Here is a 27,662-nt window from a genome sequence, read left to right as displayed (position 1 = left end):
ATGTCTTACCCCCAAGTGCAAAGATCAAATTTTATAATTTTTTGGCAAATCTAAGAGTTCCAGATGGTTTCTCATCAAATAATCAAGACGCGTGAATGTTGGTGAGAAGAAGGTTCATGGTTTCAAGTGTCATGACCATCATGTATTTTTTCAACGAATACTTCCACTTTCTATCAGGGGGTTACTTCCAAAAGAGGTGTGTGAGCCATTGACTGAGTTAAGCAACTTTTTCAAGAACTTATGTTCAAAGTCATTACTACTTGAAGATTTAGACCAACTCAAAGAGCAGATTCCTAGGCACTATGCAAGAGCAGATTCCTAGGCACTATGCAAGTTAGAAATAATATTTCCACTAGCCTTTTTTGATGTGATGATCCACTTGCTAATTCACTTGGCAAAGGAGGCTAAAATTGCTGGGCCTGTGCGCTATAGATGGATGTATCCAATTGAAAGGTAAATGATACATGGTTTTTTGAAATCTTATGTTTTTTTCTTTTTTCCTTTGAATCATAATTAAAAAAGTAATCATTTTTGGATAGGTATCTACGTACACTTAAGAAATATGTTCACAATAAAGCTCGTCCAGAAGGATCAATCGCAGAAGGATGCATATTGCTATGTTTTGCGCAAGGTACCTTAATAGTGTGGAAACAAAATTTAATAAGGCACCAAGAAATGATGATGGTGGTATCTCGAATCATGGCTTGTCAATTTTTAGAAAATTTGGTCATCCGAAAGGAGCTTACATATTGTATGAGTTAAGTTTCGAAGAATATGATCAAGCTCGTATGTATGTGCTCCAAAATTGTGATGAAGTGTGGCCTTTTATCGAGTAAGTTCTTGAACAATCTACTTTAGAAACTACTTAACAATCCAATGAATTGTTGACTAAATAATTTGATCATTTTCAGGGAGCATAAAACTGAAATTTCAATGCTAAGCCGAAGAAATGCATTGGAAAGGCATTACAAAGAGTTTCACACCTGGTTTTATCATCATGTATGTATCTTTTGCTATCCATTAGATGTAGATAACAACATTGGCTGAAATCTATAATTCTATTAATTCACTTGCATTGAATGATAATAGGTATCAAAGCTACATACAGATGGGCATACAATAGATGAGCTCTTTAGTTTGGCTGCTGGTCCTTTAAGAATGACACGTCGATATTCCACATTCATTATTAATGGTTTTCGATTTCATACCAAAGATTGTGCCACGGAGAGAACAAGTCAAAATAGTAGAGTTTTAGTGAAAGGAGATGATTCTTCCCCAGGAAAAGAGTATTATGGCATTTTAAAGATGTTTTTGAACTATCTTATGTAGGAGGACGAAAAGTGTTTCTCTTTAGGTGTCATTGGTGGGATGTGGAGCGACTTGGAAGAGGATATAAGATCGATAAATAAGGCTACACAAGTGTCAATGTGAATGGATCTTTAAACAGTAGTGAGCCTTTTGTGCTAGCCTCTCAAGCTGAGCAAGTATTTTACATCGAAGATAATGTTGATAATGAATGGCTTGTTGTGGTTAAAACCACTCCTCGTGAGCTTTATAGTATGCCACCTGCGAAGGAAGGAAATTCAACTAATTTTGAACATTCATCAGAAGAAGAAGAAGAAGAAGATGCTTACCAACAACAAGAATTTGAGCAAAACGTGTATCCCATGGAACATGAAGACATGATGCCTATCCTTTCAAGGGATGATGTTGAGCCTGAGACTTTTAATGTTAACATAGGCTTAAATGCCTCTACCAATGATGGATCAGAGGAGTTTATTGATGACAATGTAGACGATGAACTAGACGGTGATCACTTTGAGATTTAATTTGATGACGAGTCCAACTTTGATAATTAGTTTTTTGTTAAGCTGATTTTTGGAGAATACTATTATCTTTTATATTTTATAGTATTTCAATTTTTCCTTAGCTACTTTGGAAAAATTGTGAATCCTGAATATGTTTCCCTTTGTTTGTTATTAGATTTACTTTGCCCGTCATATATCGTGAAAAGCAGTGAATAAATTCTGGTTTGTGTAATTACGTTATATTTTAGCCATCACATTTAATATAAAGTTTTTTGGGAGATTTATTCACCTGAGATATTTGATATTTACAAGTTGGTGATGGGATGAATGATGCGCCCTCTTTAGCTCTAGTTGATATCGATATTGCTCTGTGGAATGATTCAAGAGAAAATGTTGCATCCATTATTCTTCTTGTAAACAAACTCTCACAAATATGTTTTGACTTTCTTTTTTTTCTATAATCAAGTATGTTTTCTCCTGATATCAATTTTCTATTCCATTTTATATAACTCCTGCATCGAGGGTTTTTTTTTTATTGGATTGAAGGTTATCAGATTTACTGACTTCCCATTTGATATAACTTTGCATCTTTTACGTTATATGGAAATTGTTTTCTACCATTGTTTGGTTTCCCACTGGGAACCCACCTTGTGAATATTCATTATTTAGAAAGTATAAGATTAATGTGTAATTGTATACATTTTTTTTGAGGTAGCCTTCCATCTAACTATTGAGGAGTAGATAATAGTACGTACTCAAGGAGCAAGTATCGTACGAGTTACACGAGGTGAACGTGTAAGATGGTCTCCGAGGAGAATTAATAATAGAGACGTATCCACAAATGAAAAAGAAGGAGCTAGAGAACAAATAGTGCAAGATGAGACAAATCAAAGAGTTACATGACGTGAATGTGTATGATGGTGTCCGAGGAGAATTAATAATAGAGAGGTATCCACAAATGAAAATGAAAGAGCTGGAGAACAAATAGTGCAAGATGAGACAAATCAAAGAGTTACACGACGTGAACGTGTAAGATGGTTTCTGAGGAGAATTAACAATAGAGATGTATCCACAAATGAAAATGAAGGAGCTGGAGATCAAGTAGTGCAAGATGAGTGTAGTAACCGGTTTCCGTCCGGCCAAAAAATACAAAATACAAAAAATAGGAAAAAATAGAAAAAACATAAAAAAGAAATTCAAAAGCCCGTTCTGGAGTCCACAAACCCACAAAAATTCAAAAGCTCATTTCTTGGACCTATAAACCCATAAATATCCATAATCCCTTTCTTGGATCCTTAAGCCCACAAATACCCAAATCTTAGCCCAATAAAACCAAATCATAGAAAATATCTAAAAAAAGAAGAGAATTAAAAACTTTAAAAACAAAACCTTAAAAAAGAAGGGGCACCTTTTTAGGGTTTTGCAAAAACAATGAAAAATACAAAAAGGTTTGTTTCTTAGGATTTATAAGGAGAAAATAAATAGGGTTTGGAGGGTTTTTTGGTAAAAAGAGAGAATAGGGTTTTATGTGGTCACATGGTATAAAGAAAGAAAGAGTCACACGAGATGAAGGCAGCACAAAGGGAGAAAAGGGAGCCGTCACAAAAAGGAAAAAGAGGGGGTTCTTGAGAGGGTGAAAAAACAGGGAGAAAGGAAAGCCGAGCAAAAACAAGAGAAAGAGGAGAGGTTTAACGCTGCCGCACAAGTAAAGAAAGAGCAAAAAGAGAGGTTTCGGACAGAGGAGAAAGGCAAGGAGAAAAGAGGGTGTCGCTCCAGCTGTTCTAGTCTCCGAAGGTAATACTCTACACTCAATCCGATTAACCTATGTCTGCTGATTTGTGTTTTGCTCTATGTGTTTATAGTGATTCGTATTCTGGTTCTATGTATTTCATCCGATTGATTCGAAATTTCAGTAGGTGATGTTGTTGTTGGTTGTGTTCTGTTTTTGTATAATGGTTCTTGCGAGATGAAATGAAATTACAGTGAAATATTGTTGGGTAATATTCTGCATTCAATCAAATTCTGCCGGTATTAGTTTTGGTTCTTGATCTGTTTTGGACTTACGATTTGTTCGCACACTTGATTCAGCTTTTGTTTGGGTTCTTGGTGATCGTTTTGTCAACTTATTGAGTTACTGCCCATTCTGAGATCTGGTCTGGGTTTCTTAGTAGAGGAGATAAGGTTCATTTAGGTGGCACTTACTGTTGTTTATAATCTTCAAAATGTATGGCCTTTAGTATTTCAGATTGATGACTTGAACTTATCAAATGGATTATTTTGCAAGCTTTTCAATATCCGAATGCACAAAAAAGTTCTTGTGGCAATTCGTGAACCAGACTTGCGTTTATGATGGTCAAAATCCAAATTGAAAAATTATGCTTACGTATAAATAGAAAATTGTGTTTGTATGAGGGAAACTCATGATGTGAGCTTGATTTAATTTGAAGTATTGGTTTATATTTGGGTATCCATTCTGACCTCTCTTTGTGTTTGATTTGTTGGGTTTGGATCGGGCTTGATCCCACTTGGGTCGGACTTGACTTCATTTGGGGCTGGAGAGCTTATTTGGAGATTGGATCGGGTTTGAGCAACATACGGGCTCCATGAACCATATTTGTATTTTTATTTTATTTGCATATATTTTTATCTTGTTTTTATTTGGCATGTATATATCTTTGTAAATGTAAATATGTAATAGCTTAGTGGAAAATAATGAAAAGTAGTGTAGAGTAGTGTAGTTTAGTTTTATGCATGTTTAATGTAATTAGTATGCATGTTTAGGGGTTAGTAAATTTAGAATATCAAAGATGCATGAGTTGGAGTAGTTGATAAATTATTTAGAATGCATTGCTAGATTATATGTTAGGTTGTATGCTTAGTATTGCAAATCCGTTAATTCAACAACCACGTTTTCACTAAATTTCCATTTTAACAAGATAACGGAAAACAAATAGATACTCAAATTAAAGTTAATTAGGTGGAGGACTTGATGACATTTAGCTCCTGCCTAGACTTTAATTATGATATCTTCATTTAAACGAAATTGTAAATGATAAATTAATTTACTAGATACCTAAATTAAAGTTCATTAGGAGGAGGATTTGATGACATTCAGCTCCTGCCTAGGCTTTAATCATGTTATCTCTTCAAATTAAAGTATCATTTGTATCCGTAAAAACAATGGTAATTTAATTTACCAGATATCTAAATTAAAGTTAATTAGGAGGAGGACTTGATGACATTCAGCTCCTGCCTAGGCTTTAATTATGTTATCTTTTCAAATTAAAGTATCATTTGTATTCGTAAAAATAATGGTAACTAGATTAAAGTCAATTAGGAGGAGGACTTGATGACATTCAGCTCCTGCCTAGGCTTTAATTATGTTATCTTTTCAAATTAAAATATCATTTTTATTCATCAAATAAAAATTAGATTACTTATATTTTGTGATTGTGGAAGTCCCATGGCAATGCCATTTTGCAAAATTCCACCAAATATCTTTCCAAATCAATTTCCAATAAAACCCATCAAAATGGGATTTTCAAAACAAAACCTTGGTCTAACATTAATGGAAAACATTCCACCCATTTGATAATTGTGGTTTTTCGGGTATATGAAAAATCCATTAAATCAAATTGGGACATACAACAAATTTTCAGGAAAATCACATAGATCAATCTAGGTAACCTTTTTAAGGAGTTGTGGGGTGCCTAGCACCTTCACCACACTCAATAGACCTCCTTACCCATTTTTCTTGTTCATAGACCATTTTTAGTGTCCAATTGCACTCATATCAATTGGTGGCGACGACTGGCGACTCTGTTGGGGACATTGGTTTTTATACCAAAGGGGTCGAGCCTGTATGATTGATTTTTGTGCTTTTCTTGTATAGTTTTTTTGTTAGTTCCTATTTGTGTTTGTATATTTGAGGAATTTGATGGATTTGTTCAATGTTGTAGATATCTTCATCAGATATGGGCTTTGTGAGACTTAAATGTTAGGAATATTGGTTTGTATGCTCCCGCACACACATTCACTTATTACCTCACACACATAACCCTATACCCGGGTTACTTAGTGATTAGTGAAGGTTGACTTACCACTTTCATGGGATTCACTTCCCTGTATGGGTGGGGGAAGACACCTTCCTGGATTGACGTCCTCTTATGACATTAAGGTTGACTTAGTGATTAGTGATTAGTGAAGGTTGACTTACCACTTTCATGGGATTCACTTCCCTGTATGGGTGGGGGAAGACACCTTCCTGGATTGACGTCCTATTATGACATTAAGGGATGGGCTTTTGTGATCCAATGGAGCAAAAGCCACCTGATCCAAAGACCTCGCGATTAGTTAGTTAAACCGCCCATATGCACTATAGATAAACCGTAGCCATGGTTCTAAACCTCTAGACATTTTTAGGCGGTATCACCCATTTTAGGAACAAAGGGGGCATTTCTATCCCTAACTATTTATTTCACAAGCTTATACTATATTATATTCATGTACAATTTATATACCACGTACTTTTATCCTTTATTTACATATTCATATGTCCCTGATGCATCAGTTAGATTACATTTGTATATACACATTTATTAAACCACACGTGTTCATACACTTGCCATGTATATGTTAGCCTAGGTTGTACACATGTGCATGCTTGTTAATTATCCATATATGTGCATATATATTTGTACACTTGTTTAATTATTTATATGTGTCCATACATACCTGCACACTTGTTATTAGTTCATACATGTGCATATACTTGCATACTTGTTAATAGTCCATACATGTCCATATATACCTTTCATATACATTATTCATTACCTCTGCATATACAATAATTCATGAAAAATGACATCATCTTGTTTAGGGTACACATAAATTCATGGTAATGCATAAGCACAGCTAATAAAATTGGCTGACTAATAAAGATTACTCTCATCATTTAGGTAGTAAGGAAAAAGGAAAAACACCAATTCACTCATATCACTATAATCCTTATTGTACAAGATTACAGTTGTGAATTGCTAAAACAATGAAGAATTAACAGCAAAAAGAACTTGGTCCAGAGACAAAGTCAGAAAATTATAGATTTGGAAGAGCAGATGACCATGTTAATCAGTCTAATGTCATAAAGCTGATCCCCTAGCTCTACGATAGTTTTGGGTTCGAAGATTTACTAGAAAAGTCAACCAGTTCAATATTGGGGCAATTTTGGGGAAGTTGACTCTTAATCTTCTTGTTGATCAAGTTGGAGTGGATCAAGCTGGGGCAACTTTCGGGGAGCTGTGTGAGCGGTTTAAGGAATTCCATGTTGTTGTTGTGAAAGATGATCAGAACTTTGCTGCTAAGCCATGCCAAGTCATCCTTCTTCCTCCAGGTTTTGAGCTCAGTGACTGGGCCAATTCGGAATTGTCAGTTTCTGTCAACAGCCTTCAAGAGTAATATCCCTATGCACTACTATCTGTGGTCGAGCTCACAGCCATTGATTGAGTTTTAGTAATGAGCATGTCTTTACTTTACTTTGATAAATTTCTATAGTATGGCTTTTGCATGTTCAATATTTTCATGTTCCCATGTTTCTGATGTTCCGATTACACTCATCATTGCCACATTTATTTGCCTTTATTTGTCTATCACTTGCAAATTCCAAATCTCACACATTCCATTTTGACAGGATTGAAATTGATGATAATGAAGAAGATGAACCTAATGAACTAGATTTTGGGACACCCATTAACAATGTTGAATCTGACTTTAACACTGAGGATAAATCTGAGATATCGCTAGAAATGTTGAGAAAAATTAACCAAGAAGAAAGGATAATTCAACCACACAAGGAAATGACTGAGGTTGTTAATTTGGGAGCTGAAGATCAAAAAGAAGTTAGAGTTGGTACAGTCTTTGAAGGAGAGGATAGAAAGAGATTGATAGAGTTGTTGCATGAATACGAAGAAGAAAATACCAAGATGTTTTTGCATGGTCATATCAGGATATGTCGTAACTTGATACTAATATAGTGGTCCACAGATTGTCATTAAAGCAGATTGTCCTCCAGTGAAGCAAAAGTTGAGGAGATGCTTTCAAAGCTTAGAGATGAAGTAAAGAAGCAGTTTGATGTGGGATTCTTTGCTGTAGCAAAATACCCAAATGGTTTGCAAATATTGTACCAGTACTGAAGAAGGATGGTAAGGTTTGGATGTGCGTGGATTACAAGGACCTTAATTGAGCAAGTCCAGAAGATGATTTTCCTTTACCTCAGATTGACATACTGGTAGACAACACTGTTAAACATTTCACGTTCCCCTCCATGGATGGATTTTCATATTACAATAAGATCAAGATGACACTAGAAGATCAAGAGAAAACTACTTTCATCACTTTATTTTGCTATAAAGTCATGTCATTTGGTCTAAAAGTGCGGTAGCTACTTATCCGCGGGCCATGATCACTCTGTTTCATGATATGATGCATAAAGATATTGAAGTATATGTAGATGACATGATTGCTAAGCCAAAACAAGAGGAAGATCACATGATTAACCTGGAGAAGTTGTTCAAGAGGTTAAGAATGCACTAGTTGAAGTTGAACCCTTCAAAATGCACATTCGGGGCAATCTCAAGGAAGTTGTTGGGTTTTATTGGTAGCAGAAGAGGTATTGAAGTGGATGCGGACAAGGTGAAGGTTGATTTTGGAGATGCCCCTCCTCACATTGAGAAAGAAGTCAGAGGTTTCTTGGGGAGACTCAATTATATTGCTAAGTTCATTTCACAGTTGACAACTACATGTGAGCCAATTTTTAAGTTACTTCGGAATAATAACTCGTCTGAAAGGAATGAAGAGTGTCAGGTTGCTTTTGAGGGGATTAAACAGAATTTACAAAATTCATTGGTCTTGAATGCCTCCAGTTCCAGGGAAATTGTTTATTCTCTACTTGGCCGTATCAGACAATTTGATGGCAAGGAAGATACTACGTGCATGTTATTATTGATTAACTATGGAGAAGGATTGTGTAAGTTATACAAATAGATGTCACAAATGCCAGATATATGCAGATAGAACACATGTTCCTGTCAATCCATTACGTGTGTTGACATCACCATGGCCTTTCTCAATGTGGGGATTAGATGTCATCGGTCCAATTGAGCCCAAGGCTTCCAATGGACACCGCTTCATTCTAGTTGTAATTGATTATTTTACGAAGTGGGTGGAAGCGAATTCTTATGCCAAAGAGACAAGTAGCGTAATTGTTTGATTTCTGAGAAAAGATACTGTATGTTGTTATGGGGTTCCTGAAAGGATCATTACAGACAATGGCACAAATTTCAATAACAAGTTAGTGAATGACTTCTGTGAGCAGTTCAGGATCAAATATCATAATTCATCTCCTTACCGTCCTAAGATGAATGAGGTTGTTGAGACAGCTTACAAAAATATCAAGAAGATCATTCAAAATATAACAGAGAATTACAAAGATTGGCATGAAAAGCTTCCTTTTGCTTTATATGGGTATCGAACTTCTATACGCATATCTGCTGGTGAAAGTCCTTTCTCTTTGGTATACGAGACAGAGGTGATTCTCCCCATTGAAGTGGAAATTCCCTCACTCAGAGTGGTGGTTGAAGCCAACTTGGAGGAGTGGGATTGGGGCCGAACTCGGTATGAACATTTAAATTTTATTGAGAAGAGAAGACTGGGGACACTTTGCAGATGACAATTTTATCAAAGACGAATAATAAGAGCACATCACAAGAAAGTTTGACCCCACAGTTTCAGAGAAGGGGATCTAGTGTTGAAAATGATTTTGCCACCGCAAAAAGATCATTAAGGGAAGTGGACACCGAATTATGAAGGACTATATATGTGGTGAAGAATACCTTTGAATGAGGAGATTAAATTTTCATGAGAATGGATGAACAAAAATTGACTAATTCGATGAATGCATACGCAATCAAAAAGTACAACTCATAGCAAAAAAAGAAAAAAAGAAAAAGAAAAAAAAAGAAAAATCCCGCTAGAGTGAAAACCCGAAAGGGTGCTCTAGGCAAAAATTAGGGACAAGAAAGAGAAAAGTCCCGCTAGAGTGAAAACCCATAAGGGTGCTCTAGGCAAAAATTAGGGACAAAAAAAAAGACAAATCCTGCTAGAGTGAAAACCCGAAAGGGCGCTCGCAAAAATTAGGGACAAAGAAAAATCTCATGGAAGTGAAAACCCTCATGGGCATCTTAATTTGGGCTGCAAGTTCAGGTTTCAATTGTTTGAAGAAGGATGGTTGGATCACGAGTCTGTTGAATTGATGAGTGGTGCCTGAGTTGGCTGTTAACTTGTCTCACATTAACATAGGTGGGAGTGCAGAATTAATTTCGTAGTTGTTGGGTTGAAGGACAATCAATTGGACACGCACCCAAAACTGGGGCAGTTTTTGGGGTGCTCTTTATGCTATTAGGTATTTCACCTTGCTAAGGTGTTAGTCCGTTACACAGAAGGAGAAGTTTGTTGGCAGAAATGGAAGGTTCAGAGATAGGCTCAGGCTCATACAAGTCAGATTTGATCATTGTTAATTGGGTGCACACCAAAACTGCCCCAGTTTTGGTGTAATCTTTGAATTATCACATATTTCATCCTGGAGAAGTTCGGTTTGTCCTTCCTTCCTTGACTTCTCTACTTTTCTTGTACATATTTTAGTCTAAAGTGTTTTGAGGAAATTTATTTCTTCGATTTTGTTGCCTATTGTCTCCTTTTCTATATCCCAATCCAATTCTCATTTCATACTCCAAAATTTATCATTTGCTTTCAATAATTGACAAGCATGACCGTACTTTTGAATTTATCACTGACGAAGTTTTGATAGAAAATGTAATGAGTGCCTTAGGACAATACTTTTGACAGGAAGTTGACGGATTTTGGCATCCTAAGCTGGAAAAGATCTGAATGAAAAGCCTGAGGTTGAAGCAGGTGTCAGCAGGAAAGAGAAGATCACATTCCTAAGTCGTGTTAAAAAAAAAGGAAAAAAAAGAGGAAAAAGGAAAAAAAAAAAAAGAGAAAAAGAAGAAAAAGAAAGAAGGAAAGATGAAAAATGAAAAAATGAAAAATGAATAAAGAAATTCAGATAAATTGGCAGCCTTGAATTCAAAAGTGTATGCACATGCAAATTTAAGGGAAAAGGAATTGATTATGGAAATACGCAAGGAAAAGGAAAAGAGATAGCTCAAGAGTTGGAATTTAAAATGGGAAAAGGTCTTTACTAATCAAATTAGAGTAGATACATTGAAAGCTCAGTGAGTCAGAAAGTCAATCCTTACAGGGAAGCAAATTTGATTTAGCAATTCACAATTATACGCTTGTTGGAGGATGGCAAAGCCTTGAGAAAACACGCATTCATTCATTCATGAGACATTCATAATTGAGCAAAACAGGTCATTGCATGCATCATCGCTGCATAAAATAAAAAAAAACATCTTTCAGCCAAGCCCGGAATGGCTACAGTGATCCCGAGCACCTTTTTCTCAAACAAAATCATTAAAAAAATCAAAAAATCTTTTTCAACCAAGCCAGGAATGGCCTTGTGATCCCGTGCCCTTTATTTTCTTGCACAAATATATATTTGGCCAAGCCGGGAATGGCATTGTGATCCCGTGCATTTTACTTTTCTTGCTGGCCAAGCCAGGAATGGCCATAGTGATCCCGTGCATTTTACTTTTATTGCTGGCCAATCCGGGAATGGCCATAGTGATCCCGTGCATTTTACTTTTCTTGCTGGCCAAGCCGGGAATGGCCATAGTGATCTCATGCACTTTATTTTCTTGCACAAACATTTGACCAAGCCGGGAATGGCCATAGTGATCATGTGCATTTTACTTTTATTGCTGGCCAAGCTGGGAACGGCCATAGTGATCCCGTGCATTTTGCTTTTCTTGTTGGTCAAGCCGGGAATGACCATAGCCAAAAACTTGATCGATACTTTTTATTGCAAGAAATACTTGCAACTCAATACCGACGGGTTTAACCCACTCGCAAGTGTACGTGCCGAAAGACAGTAAATGGTGAATGTGGTCGAATCCACGAAGATTGTATTAATTACCAACTATAACTACTAACAATAGTGTAAAATAAATTTCAGACGCTTCTAATATTAACTAGCAATAAAATTGAACTAAATATTAATGGATGAAAACTAGCTTGGGCTTGGCTTACCAACTACCTGCACCTGTGCACACACTTTGATACACAATCACACAATTTAAAAGTTTAACAATGTCAATTAAAAGGCCTTGGTCCAGCTGCAGTCAATTAGATTTCCCTAAACAACGATCCTGACTTTGGTCCGGTTGCAAGATCTTTTCTTATCAAAGGAGTCTTGGTTGGTCTATCCTAAGAGTTTCCTAAGACAAGCATAAGCACTAAGAAATCGACAATTGCACAATCTAGGATAATGGTCTATTACCCAATCAATTATGTCCTATGTTCCCAAAACTTGGATCTTACGCAGGTTCTTGTTACTTCGTCAAACACCGGGTCATGGTCAGCCAAATATGTTTAACTTACAATTCCTAAAATTATGATGTTGATCAGGCATGCATAACGATAGGAAATAAACAATTAATCCAGAGAACAAAGAATTAAACTTAGTCTGATTGCCAATCAAAACTGTGCACAAGGTTTATGGTAGAAGAATTACCAAACCCTAGCTAGAAAAGAGTTTAGCTACACATAATCATAATTAAAACCATATAGCTACTCTTTAACAACATCCAAATCAATGGAAGAGTTGAAATCTGCCGAAGAAATTGGTATGCCAAATTTGATGTTTCTTCTCCTCCTTCTTGCAATCACACTCTCTCCAATATTAGCTCTTTAATCGTGCAGCAAACAAAAGTCCCCTTTGTCTCAGCATAACACTGCTTATATAGTCTTTAGCAAGCCCTAAACTAGCCCAATTGTCCTTTCCACGTCAGCAACTTAACCACACAAATCTGATTCTTACGTTCTGCGGCCGCAACAAGTTGCAAAACAGGTTACAAATTCTGTCCAGTAATGATTTATTCTCCATCAGTACCTGTGCATAAAAACACCAATGTGGGCAGTATTTTGCACTAAACAACATAGAAAAATAATAACTTTAAGCCTAGAAAAATAGGTGTATTTTACACCTAACATGATCCCGTGCATTTTACTTTTCTTGCTGGCCAAGCTGGGAATGGCCATAGTGATCCCATGCACTTTATTTTCTTGCACAAACATTTGGCCAAGCCAGGAATGGCCATAGTGATCCCGTGCATTTTACTTTCTTGCTGGCCAAGCCGGGAATGGCCATAGTGATCCCGTGCATTTTACTTTTATTGCTCGCCAAGCCGGGAATGGCCATAGTGATCCCGTGCATTTTACTTTTATTGTTGGCCAAGCCGGGAATAGCCATAGTGATCCCGTGCATTTTACTTTTCTTGCTGGCCAAGTCGGGAATGACCATAATGATCCCGTGCATTTTACTTTTCTTGTTGCCCAAGCTGGGAATGGCCATAGTGATCCCATGCACTTTATTTTCTTGCACAAACATTTGGCCAAGCCGGGAATGACCATAGTGATCCCGTGCATTTTACTTTTCTTGCTGGCCAAGCCAGGAATGACCATAGTGATCCCGTGCGTTTTACTTTTCTTGCTGGCCAAGCCAGGAATGGCCATAGTGATCTCGTGCGTTTTACTTTTCTTGCTGGCCAAGCTGGGAATGGCCATAGTAATCCCCTGCACTTTCTTTTCTTGCTGGCCAAGTCGGGAATGGCCATAGTGATCCCGAGCATTACCTTTTACAGCTTTTTTCATACGAAACTCGGTTGACTACACATGTGTTTGTCTTTTATTTCATAAAGCACATACAAAGGGGGGCAGCTGTAGTAATCGGTTTCCGTTCGGCCAAAAAATTGATGTTTATATCCATTATGATGAGTAGCTAAGTTTCCTTTTTAGTTTCTAGTCCCGGACGGTGGGTGCAAGGTTTCAATTACTCAAGGTATGTTCAAAGGGTCGTCGCTTCGATCCCCCTCTTTTAATTTCGTCATAGTTTTGTGATTGGATGTATGAGAATGACATATTTTATTCTATTCTTGGATTGTCTAGTCTAGGGATTGCATCTAATGTGTTCGATTGAAAATTGTTAAACCCATTGCATGATTTCCTTAATTAATCAAGTTTTCCATTGCATAGCTATTAATTATGTGTATTGATGATAGGGTTTTGGGTTAATTTAGGAATGTGCATGGGAGAGTTATGGTTAATTGATCTTTGAGTGTAAAATTAGGGTGTTAGCCAAGCCGAGCCCCAAGGGGGAACATTAATCCATAATATCAAGTGCTTATCCCTTTGCGCTCATCGTAGATGAAGAGACTCAATGGCCTACATGTATGAATTGAAGTCTTATATCCTAGTTCTCTTTGCATATGCATGATTGATAGTATCACACAATGCATTGTGTATGGTTGTGTGTGTTTGCAATGATACATTGAGTATGAGAACCGAGTAGCCACCGGAAAGGCTTAGAGACTAAATGTTTTTAATTAATTGTTTTAAATTCAATTCTCACTTGCTTTGATTACAAAAATCGCTTATGCTACCGAGTCATTCGGCCATCTTTAATACTTGTCTTAATTTTGATATTCGTTGTGTTTATTAGTAGTAGTTAGTTATTTGCATATCATTCACTTCAAATTTGCATTGCTTCCTCGTGGATCGATACCGGACTCACCGGTTTATTACTTGTCGATACCCAACACTTGGGGTAAGTACACAGACTTTGTGACCTCCACTCCGCAACTTGAGAGAGAGTATTATGTGATATGATTTTTATATTAATTAGAATATATTCTTGTATTATTTTCCATTATTTTCTATTAAGTCAAATCCCACTAATTAAGTAATTATGGGTCACAAGTCTTAGGGCTTCAATGTAGGGTTTTTTTTTTTAGTACAAGTACAAATACAATATACGACACATCACCAGATCAAGCCTATGAAAGTACAGGTGTCAACAGGCCCCCTATGAAAGTACAGGTGTCAACTGACCCCACGTAGGAGGCACAAAGCAAGTCCACGCAGGGACAGACTATCAAGCCCACACAGAGGCAGACTAAGCCCACACACCTCCTTATAAATATTCGGAGGAGGTGAGACTAGAACCCATGACCTCAGTCAGGGACATGCAAAGTCATTACCACTTAACCAATGGTTCATTTGCCGATGTAGGGTTAATAGAAAAGTCTTTTATATGTATATATATATATATGTATATATATATATATATATTGTAACGTTGTCGTGGATTGAATCACGAAATTATTTAATCATTCTCCCATTGTTTCTTAAGAATTTTAGGTTGCACATTTGCTCGACTTAAACTAATGAGGAATTTTAGTTTGAATTGGGAAGAACTTTTGTCAATTGGTATATTTCAGTCCTAAATGTTATATGGTGCTTAAATAGCTAGTTATTCCTTTAAATAGACTAGATAAAGTAAAATGTCACCATTTATGTTCATGTTGCTCAACTTTAGCCAAAACCGAATTCTAGGAATCCTAATATATATATATAGTTGGTCATTTACATTTTAGAGCGACTCCTTATAGCACAACTGCCTAATTTTTGTTCTTCACGTTGCTCAACTCTGCCAAAAAAACCAATTAGTTCTGTATAATTATAAATGAGGATTGTGGATTTCTTTCACCTTTGTGGACCATTTTTTTTTTAAAAAAAAAAACCAACCCTAGAGCATGTGTTCCACATTTATCACTTCGGATGGAATCTCCAATGGATTCTTGTCAAAGAGAAAAAAGAAAAAGAAAAAGAAAAAGTGTTTCAGCAGCATAAAGCATTAGACATTATTCAAGCGTAGTATAGTTCCAAGCAATGCTTAACTGCTCACGCAAGGTTCCTCCATGAGCTTTTTTATTTACTGGAGTGACCACGCCTTCATATAATTTCCCTATTTAGTGACAGCAGCTAGCTCCCCCTTAATGCGAAGACAAAGCAGCATTAGAGGTATAACATCCAAGTGTTTACTATCCAGAAAAAAAATATATGGAACGTCAAATTGATTTTGTATATATGTTATAATTGTTCATATTCTCACTTTCTTTGCTTTCTGTTTTGATGATCTCAATTAGGTCAAAGTTCTGATGCTATGGCAGTTAATGTCCAATTCAAGGTGTCTTCATCCATTGAAGTAGATGAGGTCACAATTGATGTAGATTCTTTAGCCTCTTCTTTGCACAAATTGATGCCACAAAGTTTATCTGTATCCCAACAATGTTCCATCTTCAAGATCCCCGGCATCCTCAAGCGCCATAACCCGGAAGCTTATGTCCCCAATGCCTTCTCAATTGGGCCGTGGCATCATGACCAAAAGAACCTCAAACCAGCAGAAGAGATCAAATTGAATTACCTCCAACGCCTCATCTCCAGATCACGATCACCGGAGAAAAGGTTAAAGGAATTCATCGAAGCAATTGCCAAAGTTGAAAAAGATGTGCGAGCCCACTATGCCGAACCGATTGACATGAGTATAGAAGATTTTGTGAAGTTATTAGTTATTGATGGTTGCTTCATTATTGAACTGTTTCGCAAGCATTCAGACGAAAAACTAAGAGACGAGTATGATCCCATATTCGATATGTCATGTATGCTCGAATATTTGTTCCACGACTTGATCCTGCTCGAAAACCAGATTCCTTAGCTGGTGCTCGAACGCTTGTTCAACATGGAGCCTCACAGTAACTCACTGGAACACCTTGTCATTGAGTTCTTTACTCAAATATTCTCGTTGACGCAGCCTCCTACGATTGAATCGTACAAAGGAAAGAACCATATTCTTGACCTACTAAGAGAGTGGTTGGTTTCGTCGCTTCCTACGACCGAACTATGCAAAAAAACAGAAGGTATCGTTGACCGACAAGGAAACAACCATATTCTTGACCTACTAAGAAAGTGGTTGGTTTCGTGGCTTCCTAGGACCGAACTATGCAAAAAAACAGAAGGTATCGTTGAGCGACAAGGATGGAAGCCAATGCCTTCAGTCAAGAGCCTTGAAGAGGCTGGAATCAAATTCGAGAAAGGCAAATCGGAGTGCATTTTGGACATTAAGTTCAAAAATGGTATCTTAGAAGTACCATCAATACTAATTCAAGAGATAACAGAGGATGTCTTCCGAAACCTCATCAGCTTCGAGCAATGTTACTCGAAATGCCCTGCCATAGTCACTTCGTACGCCGTACTTCTTGACAGTCTAATCAATACAGAAACGGATATGAACTTACTCTGCGAGAAAGGCATCATCGATAACTGGTTGAATCCGGAGGATGCCACGCAATTCTTTAACAAGCTTTACCATGATACCTATGTGAAGAAATACTACTATCTTGAATTATGTAAGGAAGTGAATGATTACTGTCGTTATCCGTGGCCTAGATGGCGTGCAGCATATCTGCGTAATTATTTTGGCACTCCATGGGCAATCGCTTCACAGGTTGTTGCAGCTATTGTGTTGATCCTCACCATTTTACAGACCGTGTTTTCTGTTCTCAAATAGGATTTGATAATATATATATATATATATATATATATATATAAACAAATAGTATTGTGATCGTTTTACTTGCTACCTTTGAATTAAATTGATTTGCTAATGTAAGATAAAGTTGGTATAATGAAGATTGGTTCATTTTGTTTGCAATGCAAATTTTCATCTTGGGAGCAGTTTGCAAGTTCTTTGTGAGGGCTTTGTAGGGCACTGAGGTTGGACTAGCTTGCAAGCTAAGTAAGTATTCATCCAAAGACCCATAGGGAAGAACATAATGGATTTGCATTTTTTTTAAAATCTTAATACTTGGATTGTTTCACTATTTTCAAACAATTATATATATAAACTTTATCGTCAAACTTGCGTACCACAATTGAAAGGATTTGTTTCCAAAGGCGAATTCCCCATGGTAAAGCCGAGTTCCCTTAATTCTTTGGAGCCGGGACCTAAAGTTGCTGCTTTAATAACAGTTGGATTCAAGTGGATTTGATCCAATGGTTGTTAAGCAAAACAGTTAAAAATTCAATTAAATGGGTTTAATAGGGGTGTTAAAGTAAACTTCCTATGATTACAAAACATTAAAATTTTCTGATTTTATTCCAAGATCACAATTCATTAATTTTATATATTTTAGCGTTTTGAGGATCCAAATCATATATATTTTCTTACAGGAGTGGAGTCAGGAAGTTATAATTGGGTGGGCTAACATAAAAATAATAATATTTTGATATGCTCGAAATATTTTAGCGGGAGTTGTCCCAAAAAAATATTTCATAACCATTTTACAACAATACAACTCATTGAAATGATAGTGTTTGGTCTCATAACCCAACAGATAAACATAAATACGTATTAAAATTGATAAGAAACTAATTAAATACCATAAACAAGATGATGAAATAGATATAAAATATAATTAGAAGTCATATTTCAAATGCAATCTAATTTTTTAAAACAAAAAATAAGTATTGTTTTGTATTGTTATTTGATAATGTCAACGCAAAATTGTTATATATTATATAATAATAAAATGGATAATATAAGGATATTATCAAGCTTAGTGTGTGTATATATCTCTATAAATCTATTTTTTCTATAAATTTGGGGGACTATAGCCTAGTGCAGTCCCCCTAGCTAGCTACGCCTCTCGTCCTATAGGATTTAGGAACTTATTAATACAACAATTTAGGATGTATGAGTTTAGGGTTTAGGAACTATTTGGATAATAACCTAGTGGTGAATCACTCTGGGACCAAACCATATGTATTCAAAATGTCATGTATAATATTGTCATGCATAATTATATTTGATTCTCAATGGGAGCAACCCTTGTGACAACGCGTTGTCGTCAGGGGAAATCTCTTCGAGCTTCATCTTCTGATTCTCTTTTGATGAGACTCAAATGTCCATCTCAAAATGCTCTGTGCCTAGGTGAAGCTTACGGCTCTAATAGGCGACATAATACTATTGGCTCTTCCAATGCGGAATTTCTATCTCCATGAACGGTGGTTTAGTAGTTAGTTTACTGCTTGCACGACCAGATAGTAATAAGAATGTTCTTAAGATTGCATAGAACAAGACAACACTACATAGAACTATGTCTAACATAAATTAAAAAAAAAAAAAAAAAAAAGATTACCTAGAAAGAGACTCAACACTAATTTATGACTTCGACATGAATACCATAAGTTTTACTCTCAGGTTCAAGCTTTACTCTCAGTTTCGAAAATTCCCAGGATGATTACAACCTAAACAACTGAAATCCAAAGCACCATTGAAGCCCAAGACAGGTATATTACAAGCTTAGAGAAACCTTGGAGAGAGGAGACAGATGTTATAGAGGACGAAAAGGGCAAAAGCATCAAACATCGCGCAAGAGAGCGAAAAATGCATCAAATTCAGTGAAATAAAATTTATATTTTATATGGGTTTATTTTCCTTAAAACTATCTCAGCATTTATAACTCTCGCTGAGCTTGCATTTCCGAGAAAACTACAACGACATAGAGAATAAGAATATTGAAGAATATTAATAACGATGAAGATTTTTCATATTTCAAAAATTACTCATCATCTTATATTAGGATGAACTATCCTGAATCACAAAAGGAAGAAAAAACATAAAGAACATTAATAACTACAGTAAATCAAAGGTAGCAAGTATATGTATAGAAATAAGTACTTCTATTAGAATTTATAAGACATATACATGTTTACTTACATCAGAAATACATTCTCGATAGTTGTTGATCTACCATAAACTTTGTTAAAGTGGCCTGAACTGCTACGTGAACTGCCGCCGCATTAACATGAGATTCAAACGTGCTTCAACATGAGTTTCCGCCATTTCCACTGCCACTTGAACAAGAACACCAAAAGTCTCTTTCAAATTTTTGACCCTTTGTGTAAATTCATTACGTTCCTTCAACATTTGTTAAATTTGCTCTTGTAAATAGTTCTCGCTAGTTGTAGCACCCGCAGGAGCACATTAAAGTTCCCTTACATGTCTTGGACTTTTACCAATGACATGTACAAAAGTTAGTTTTGCAGTTAGATGCACCAAGCCTTCACCTGATTGTGAGGCTTGTGGCTCGCTTAGAAGATTCATCATTTCCTCCTATGTTTTTGACATATAAAGATGATTGAAGCAATTAAAAATAACGAAAAACCAATCACACTTATGGACATAATTTTGTAAAATATCTTACATAGGCGTTCTTGAATTTCTCGTCAGCCCATGTTTTATTAGGCCACTAGTGAATCATCCTCCACAACTCAGTTGCACTAGGCCTTTCACCTATATCAGGATACATCTATAAAATACATATATGTTAATCAAATATACTTTATAACTCAGTGCTTATTTAAAATTATGAAAGGATCATGAAAATCAATACCCATTGCAGCATAACTTATGCTTTGGAATTATTTCCGATCAATTGTTGAAAATTGGGTTCCCTCACAAACGATCATAGATTATAGAGCAATATAAACAAGCAATAAAAAAAGAGTAAGAGAGAAGAATAACATAGGATTTACAAGGTTCGGCAATGTGTTTACGTCCTCGGGGTTTCGCGGCTGCTTTTCAATATAGGAAATTCCTTCGTTTCATTCGGCAAGGGTTTGTAACCCTTATATACCATCTACCTAGATACCCGAAAATACAATTTTACCCCATACAAAAATAACCAACCCAATCAATAATACCCACACGATTGTTGTTAATCCTGTCGAGCATATGTTGAACGTTTGTTGAGCATCTGTCGAGTGCCAGCTGTTGCCCATTCCAGACCAGTCTACGTTCGAGTGTCTGTTGAACGGCTGTTGGGCAATTGGGGTCAAGCAGTTATTGAGCACAGGTCGAGCAACTGCTCGGATGGTACACTACGCTCCCCTTCCTCTTCCTCATAGCCTTTAGGTAAAATAAAACTTTCTAATATGAGTCATTATTTAACATCTATTACTTGAATAACCCCTTCTTTATCTTGATTATTTTTATTCCTCTCAGAGACTTTCTAATAGAATATTTTAGACATAACACAAGACCACAAGGCATCACATAATAAATATATGTTAAAATGTGTATAACGCAAGATAGTGTATGTTTTTAAATTTACCTTATATTTGTCACTTCCAAAATGAGTCACTAAAAAAGGCCAAAAAAGAAAGTAATATCTGGAGGAGGATTTTTGAAGCTGAGCTACATCTGTCTTATGGCATAGATAGACAGTAGTTGCGATGTAGATCATGAAGCCATTCCCCGTACAAATTATTTGCATGCCTCTTGAAAGAGTCACTCAAACTTCTCCTACGATAACCCAATTCAGAAAAAATCATAAATAAATTAAATAAGAATAAAATTATATGAGATATATATAAATAAAACCAAATCTTATGCGCCTGTAGATAGTATTATTTGGACTATCCACTATTTTTTACAGCTTTTCCACATCAAGTGGTGCACAAAGATGGACAAGAAAACTTAATTCGAACGAAAATTTTACATCATGCTCAACAACAGGGACACCCACATCCTCTGGAATTTCAACTTGTAATTTTTTGTTGTTATTTGTAGTTATCATTCTTGCAAAGCCCTTTCCTCTTGACTTTCTTCATTTCCTTTTTGGTTTTGTAGCCTTACTCACCCAATACAAAAAAAAATGTTAAATAAATTAGTAAGCTCTGTAGGGGCAAATTGCTACAATCGTTGAAAGGTCAACTTTTATCTTTGTGGGGTCCGTCTGTAACTTTAGATCCTACAAACGTCACAACAAGAACAACCGTAAAAGCTCCTTAACCGGTTTGGGTGGTGTCGATCGTGGGGGCTCTGACGATCATGTTAGAATTTATCGGAGATGGAAGACCAGCTAGGGTTTTAGTGTTTTGTCTGAGTGTATTTAGTGAAGGTTTGGAAAGTATAGTTCTTTTTCTTCTTGAGGTAGAAAATGCTCGGTCCCCTCGCATACGGTAGAAAAAGGATATTTATATGAGAATGAGGATCGACCTTGGGAATTGTATGTTACTTCCACTTGTCCCATTGGACTAGATTGTGCAGAATAGATGTACGAAAGTCCATTATCTGGTTGTGGCAGGGTTGACAGGCAAGTAACAAGATAAGGCTACAATATGAAATGATTGTGACAGGTGTCGAGTGGAGTACGGGTAGAATTGTAGACGATAATTAATGAATAGATATTTACATGAAAGAATGTCATACCTAGGGATATGAGGTTGTCACATCCACAAATGTCAGTTGTAACCTGAATTGGTTGAAACTCCTTTACAAGGGAAGTAGTCCATGAAGTGGCGCACGGACGTACCAGCGCCCTTGTTATGTTGGCGCCACTACACAGCTGCCAATACAGTAAAGACATCTTGAGACCTATTTCCTGTTTAGGAAAAGGTTACTGTGAACATAATAAAGTAAGTGGCTCAAAAGGCATTAGCCTCAAGTGTCAGATATGGTGTCAGACAAGTTGGTACGGCTGTAACATTACTTAGCTATGATGCGAAGGTTATATATGGGCCTCAGACTGGGCCTAACTGTAGTGGTTAGGCCTGTGGACTCAGATGGTCCAACTAGATTTGTCGTTATACGACCCAGTGGAGTCACACTATTTTTGGCAACTACAATTGGCCCCCACTCTCTAAGTATGAAAACGACTTCATCTTGGAGATTAGTGTGAGGTATGTTCCTGCACAAAACAAGAAATGATTGAGTAAGTATAATCTGAAATGGAATGTATAGCACAGATAGTCTGAAATGACATGTATATAACATGTAGCCTGAAGAGGCGTGTATAGCCTGGTACAACTTCTTTTGTTTGAAGCTGTATGGTGCACAACCTCATTTGTTTGAGGTTGGCAAAGTATACAACCTCGTTTGTTTGAGTTTGGTAAGGCACAACTTCGTTTGTTTGAAGTTGCGAGTAGCCAGCATGGGCTTTAGCGTAAAAGCTAGATTGAAGTCATAGCTATGACCTGAATAGGCGCTAGCATAATGACTGAATTGAAGCGTAGCTATAGCCCGAATAGGCATTAGCATGTTAGCTATCCGATGAAACCGAACTCTATTTGTTTGGAGTTGACCGTACATAAACTCGTTTGTTTGGAGGTATGCATAACTGAATGTAGTCGATTGCAATGTTTAATATCTGCTTTTCTAGTGCGAATTCAACTCCTTTGGCTATGTAAAGGCATGCATAGCCCTTCTGTAAACTCAGGAAACATTAGTTTAATAAACAGAAATATAGAATATGATTGATAAGCAGTCATTTCTATACTTTCTCAAAAGAACGATTGTGTGTATTAAAAGTAACACTTTATAGACGCCATCGTACTGAGGTAAAAATGAATACTGAAAATGAAAATAAAAATTAAAGGAAATATTTCGTGCCACATATCCATATCAAACAACAGGTATTCAATGCACCTAACATACACAGTAATAATTTGAATTTTTACGGCCAGCGTTTCTTGGGGAGCACGTTTCAGAAATCGTGCATCATGATGATATAGGGGTATTCTAGGAAACGTGCAATTTAAAAACTAAACAATTTAATCCACATTCATACTATTTGAATAAGAAATTCTCAGTCAAAATTCATTGAAAGCTTCCTGGATTCTACGAAGACATAAAGAGAAGAAAAGAATTACCACGCGTACCGTATCAACTGAAGGTAACCCTCGTTTCTTTTTGCTTCAGATTTAGATTTTGATAGAATGGCACGGTCTAGCAATCAAGAACCAGAGAATGAAGAAGTATCCGGAAGCGGTAGGGCCTCCACTGGTAGAGCAAGAGGCGAAAAGGAAACTAGTGTAAATTATTCATGGACTGGGTCAGAAGGCCAGAGTTCAGGCAACGAAGAAACTGAATCCGCTGATCATGAAAGTAAATCTAAAGGTTCAAAGAGGAATGGCCACATTAAAGGTGCTTTGATACCAAAAGACTTAAACCCTAAATCGGTGTTAGCGTTGAGCGATATGGATTTTCTTAGAAGAGAGTACAAAATCCATCCATCAATCGAGATTAGACCTGGGGCTGATACAGAAGGGGTTGATCATCAAGTCCATGGATGGTCACCATTCTATCTGTTGTCGTTCAAAACAGGGCTGAGATTTCCCATCTCAAGTTTATTTACAGATGCTTGCAGAGTGTGGAATATATCTCCAAGCCAATGGATGTCAAACAGCCTCAGAATTTTATTGAGCGCACAATGCTTGGCTGAAAAAAAAGATCTAAAGTTTGGAATTAATGAATTGGCGATAGTATACTATGCCAAGGAAAATGGGCTTGGTAGATATTCCTTGGTGCGACGAAAACGTAGAAAAGACTTGATTGTTGACACTGTCTCCAATGACCATATTGGTGGTTGGAAACACAAATACATCTTCGCTAGGCCGCCCTGGTATATGGGCTCCATGGAGACATAAATTCGAACTGGACTAAAGCTAATAGTAAGTTTCCTTCCTCCTATATTTGTAAATAACTATTACTGAATCTTATGCGCTGTTTCTTTGCAGTGTCACGAAATTTTTTGACCAAGTGGAATACAAGTCCGAATGTGCTCAACCGAGTGGGTACATTTTACATCCTAGGGGAACACAAGAGATCTTGCAAGAATATCTTGACAAATTATAATTTGAAGAGATATGTACTTTGGAGATATATAAGTAAGTTTATATGAATGCATGAAAAGGTGTTCCATTACCCATAGTTGATATACTCTGTTTGATTAAGCTTATTTTTCTTCTTCCTTGTATGCAGGTGACGAGATGTTTGATAAAATATTTTCTGATATTACTGATGCAGACAACCTGCACGAGGCCCTCGTGCAAGATGCTGAACAAATGAAGAAAAACCAGGAGACCTTTGGAGGAGGATTTGTTGTAGCTAAACGTGCTGCTGAGGCATCTAAGGCTAAAAAGGCAGGTGAAAAAAGAAAAACAACAGATGAGCGTATGGAACGGAGATCGAAGAGGAAAGAGGATCCCACTGGCAAAGGAAAAGGAAAAGTCTTTGAAGTTAGTAAGAATTCAACACTTGAAGTGGCGGCTCCAAACGTTGGTGCTGGAACAAAAGTTCCTAAAAAGCTTTTTCATAATGCAATAGCGTCTGCTCCTGGAGGCCGGGGTGGCTCTCCTACCATGACTGCCATGTCAACATCAGCTGCCATCATTTTAGACGATGAGACAGAAGAAGATGAAAGGGACGCAATCCCTTTAACCAGACGATTTTCTAAAGTCAGAACTACAATTGTAGTCTCTACTGAGCTAGAATAGGCGCTTGGTGTGGAAGATCATGGGGATTTTGACCCAATAATCACTGATACTGTTGAAATAGTCTTGGAGACGGGAGTTGCTCAAGGAGGAACTATGGCCAGTGGCTCAAGGACTGAACAACCGCCAATTAACGATCAAGAAGAGGATACTGCTAGAAGAGAAGAGGACATACAACCTAGGCTCAGGTTGGATGTCACGGGGAGTGAAATGGAAGAAACTTATTTGTGGGTCCCCAAATCGTTGACGGTTACTTCTGCTCCTGTGTTGTCCCCAATAGGTATTAGGAAGCTTGTCTTCCCTGAAGATGCTAGGAAACTGGACGCCATGCCCTTGCCTAGTCAATTTAACTACGCAGTGGCTCATTGTTTTACTGTAACTTTCTTTTGTTATTTTTAATATAATAAATGTTTTAACGGAAACTTTTTAACAACTGTACATCGTATATAACCGATTTGCCTCCTATGTACTCTGACAATCTCTACAAGGAGTATTGAGGTCAGGAGAGAATGCAATGGACAATTTGGCTAGGGAAAGAGCTAAGAAGGAAAGGCTAGAGGGCATGGTAAGATATTTAGAAACCAAACTGTCCAGTGTCTATACCTCATATGAAGAACTGAGGATTCAGTTGGTTGGAGAAAAACCAAGAATTCTGAAATGTCTGCTCAAATCATGAATCTAGAAGGGAAACTAAAAGAAGCAGACGAGTAGCTATTGCACTCAGTCGAGTCGTTGAGTGCACTAGAGGAGAAAATAAGTGATGATGCTTACAAGGCCAACCAGTTTGAATCAAGAATTACTCAGGCGACCAGAGAGGCACAGTACCTCAAAGAATGTTGAGAAGGAGTTACCAAGCAACTGGAAAGTGCTGACAGCAAAATGAAAACACTGGAATCTCAAATGCACAAACAGTCTAACAAGCTTGGCGACGTTTCCAAGGAAAGAGACCTCCTTAAAGATTCATTGGCAACGTAGACTCTAAAAACAATTGAAAAGGTTGAGATGGCCAGAAAGATGGAAGAAAATTACGTCATTAAAATAGGGGCCATGGGATGTGTTGGACAGGCCATGGAAAGGTTCAAGTTGTTAACCCGGTACAAAAATAATGAACATCATAACTGGGATGTGGACTTGCTGCTCAAGAAGGCTGCAGAGGTGCTAGAAAACTATCAGCCTAACCAAAAGTGGGTTATTGACGAGGAAGAACCTGGCAATAGGAAAGAATTGGCGCCTCCTGAAAGCTCTATAATTCCTTCTGTAGAGCAATTGCCCGTAGAGGCAGTCGAGTTGCCAATTCTTGGAAGTATAGATACTTCACCTGCCCCTGACACCGCAAGAGAGGAATCTCCAATTAGGCCTCTAATCCTCGGGATTGAAGCCCTAGCTCCCTAGTCATAAGTCATGGATCGAGATATCTCACATGTAGGTCCTCCTATTACTACCGAGGCAATAATGACAAAAAACATGGGACAAACTGTTGAGCCCTCATCTTAACTGCCTTTTTAATTAAAACTTTTAATGAACCAGTTGTCTATATACTTTTATTTTCATGCATAGTAGAACTGTTCGTAAATATAATTTAGATGTTTACAAGTATTACACCGTATTCATGTCCCCTAGTTTTAGTTGGATTGTTAAGACACAACTCAAAAGGTCCAACTTAGACTTGAATAGTTCATATTTAGACACATAGGTTTAGATAGGATGGGATGTTTACGTCTTACTATGGTTATTATTTAATACATGTGGCAGGGTGTACCTGGTAAAGTGGTAGCAAATCTTGACTTATTGGATTGTAGGAGTTGAAAGGCAGTGCCAAGTGGAACCGTGATACCTCGTAATTACGCCAAGTGGCTCTTAACACTATTGGTCGGACTTAAAAGGAGAATAAATCCGCAAGATCTTTACAACTACAATTACACAAGATTACTCTATATATAAGAGAAGGAAACCCTACATGAACCACAAGGATGTCCAGGAAGTTCAAGAATAGAAGTTCGTCATACTAGTATTTAAGGTCAAGCTGCATTGTCAGACCAGGCAAACCCCATGTTGGTTGCTTATCACTGACAATGGACTTGCCCATAAGTGTCTGTATACGACGCAAAAGACACCCTAATTTCACTGTTGAAAATATATGGAAGGAACATTATGTCAGCACTGTTGATCTGGCTTCATTCCCAGTCCTGGCATACCCCATGTTGGTGGCCTGCTACTGGGAACGAAGTAGCCCAACTGTGCTTCTATAATGAAACGAGATCAATGCAACCACACATCCTAGCGATACCACGTTTTGGCGGTGGTACACTGAAACATTTTTACACATCATAGATATCCATTAACTCATGTTAACCGTTTTTAAGCATTTAATACTGGATGAACATTTGTCCCCCAGTTTTAAATATGTTTATTGCACGCACCGTTTGGCTTAATTTTGACTATCATTATGAATGATTTAACTTGTTAACGCTATTCTCAGAAGTCTTTTGTGATTCTCTAGGTTAA

The 27,662-nt window shown here is 37.1% G+C and overlaps 2 protein-coding genes across 2 annotated transcripts; both read left to right on the top strand.

Annotated features, from left to right (window-relative positions):
• Positions 1-15,817: 15,817 nt before the first annotated feature.
• On the top strand, positions 15,818-16,560 carry LOC120008728 (UPF0481 protein At3g47200-like). The gene is made up of 2 exons (XM_038859107.1): positions 15,818-15,842; positions 15,968-16,560. Exons 1-2 carry the CDS (start codon positions 15,818-15,820, stop codon positions 16,534-16,536), a joined length of 594 nt encoding a protein of 197 aa, XP_038715035.1. The 3' UTR covers positions 16,537-16,560.
• On the top strand, positions 16,557-17,414 carry LOC120008912 (UPF0481 protein At3g47200-like). The gene has a single exon (XM_038859288.1). The coding sequence runs from the start codon at positions 16,561-16,563 to the stop codon at positions 17,386-17,388; it is 828 nt and encodes a 275-aa protein (XP_038715216.1). The 5' UTR covers positions 16,557-16,560; the 3' UTR covers positions 17,389-17,414.
• Positions 17,415-27,662: the final 10,248 nt, after the last annotated feature.

The sequence above is a fragment of the Tripterygium wilfordii genome, chromosome 11 (assembly GCF_013401445.1).
Source record: "Tripterygium wilfordii isolate XIE 37 chromosome 11, ASM1340144v1, whole genome shotgun sequence".
NCBI lineage: Eukaryota > Viridiplantae > Streptophyta > Magnoliopsida > Celastrales > Celastraceae > Tripterygium > Tripterygium wilfordii.
This window is presented reverse-complemented; position numbering and strand designations above follow the sequence as displayed.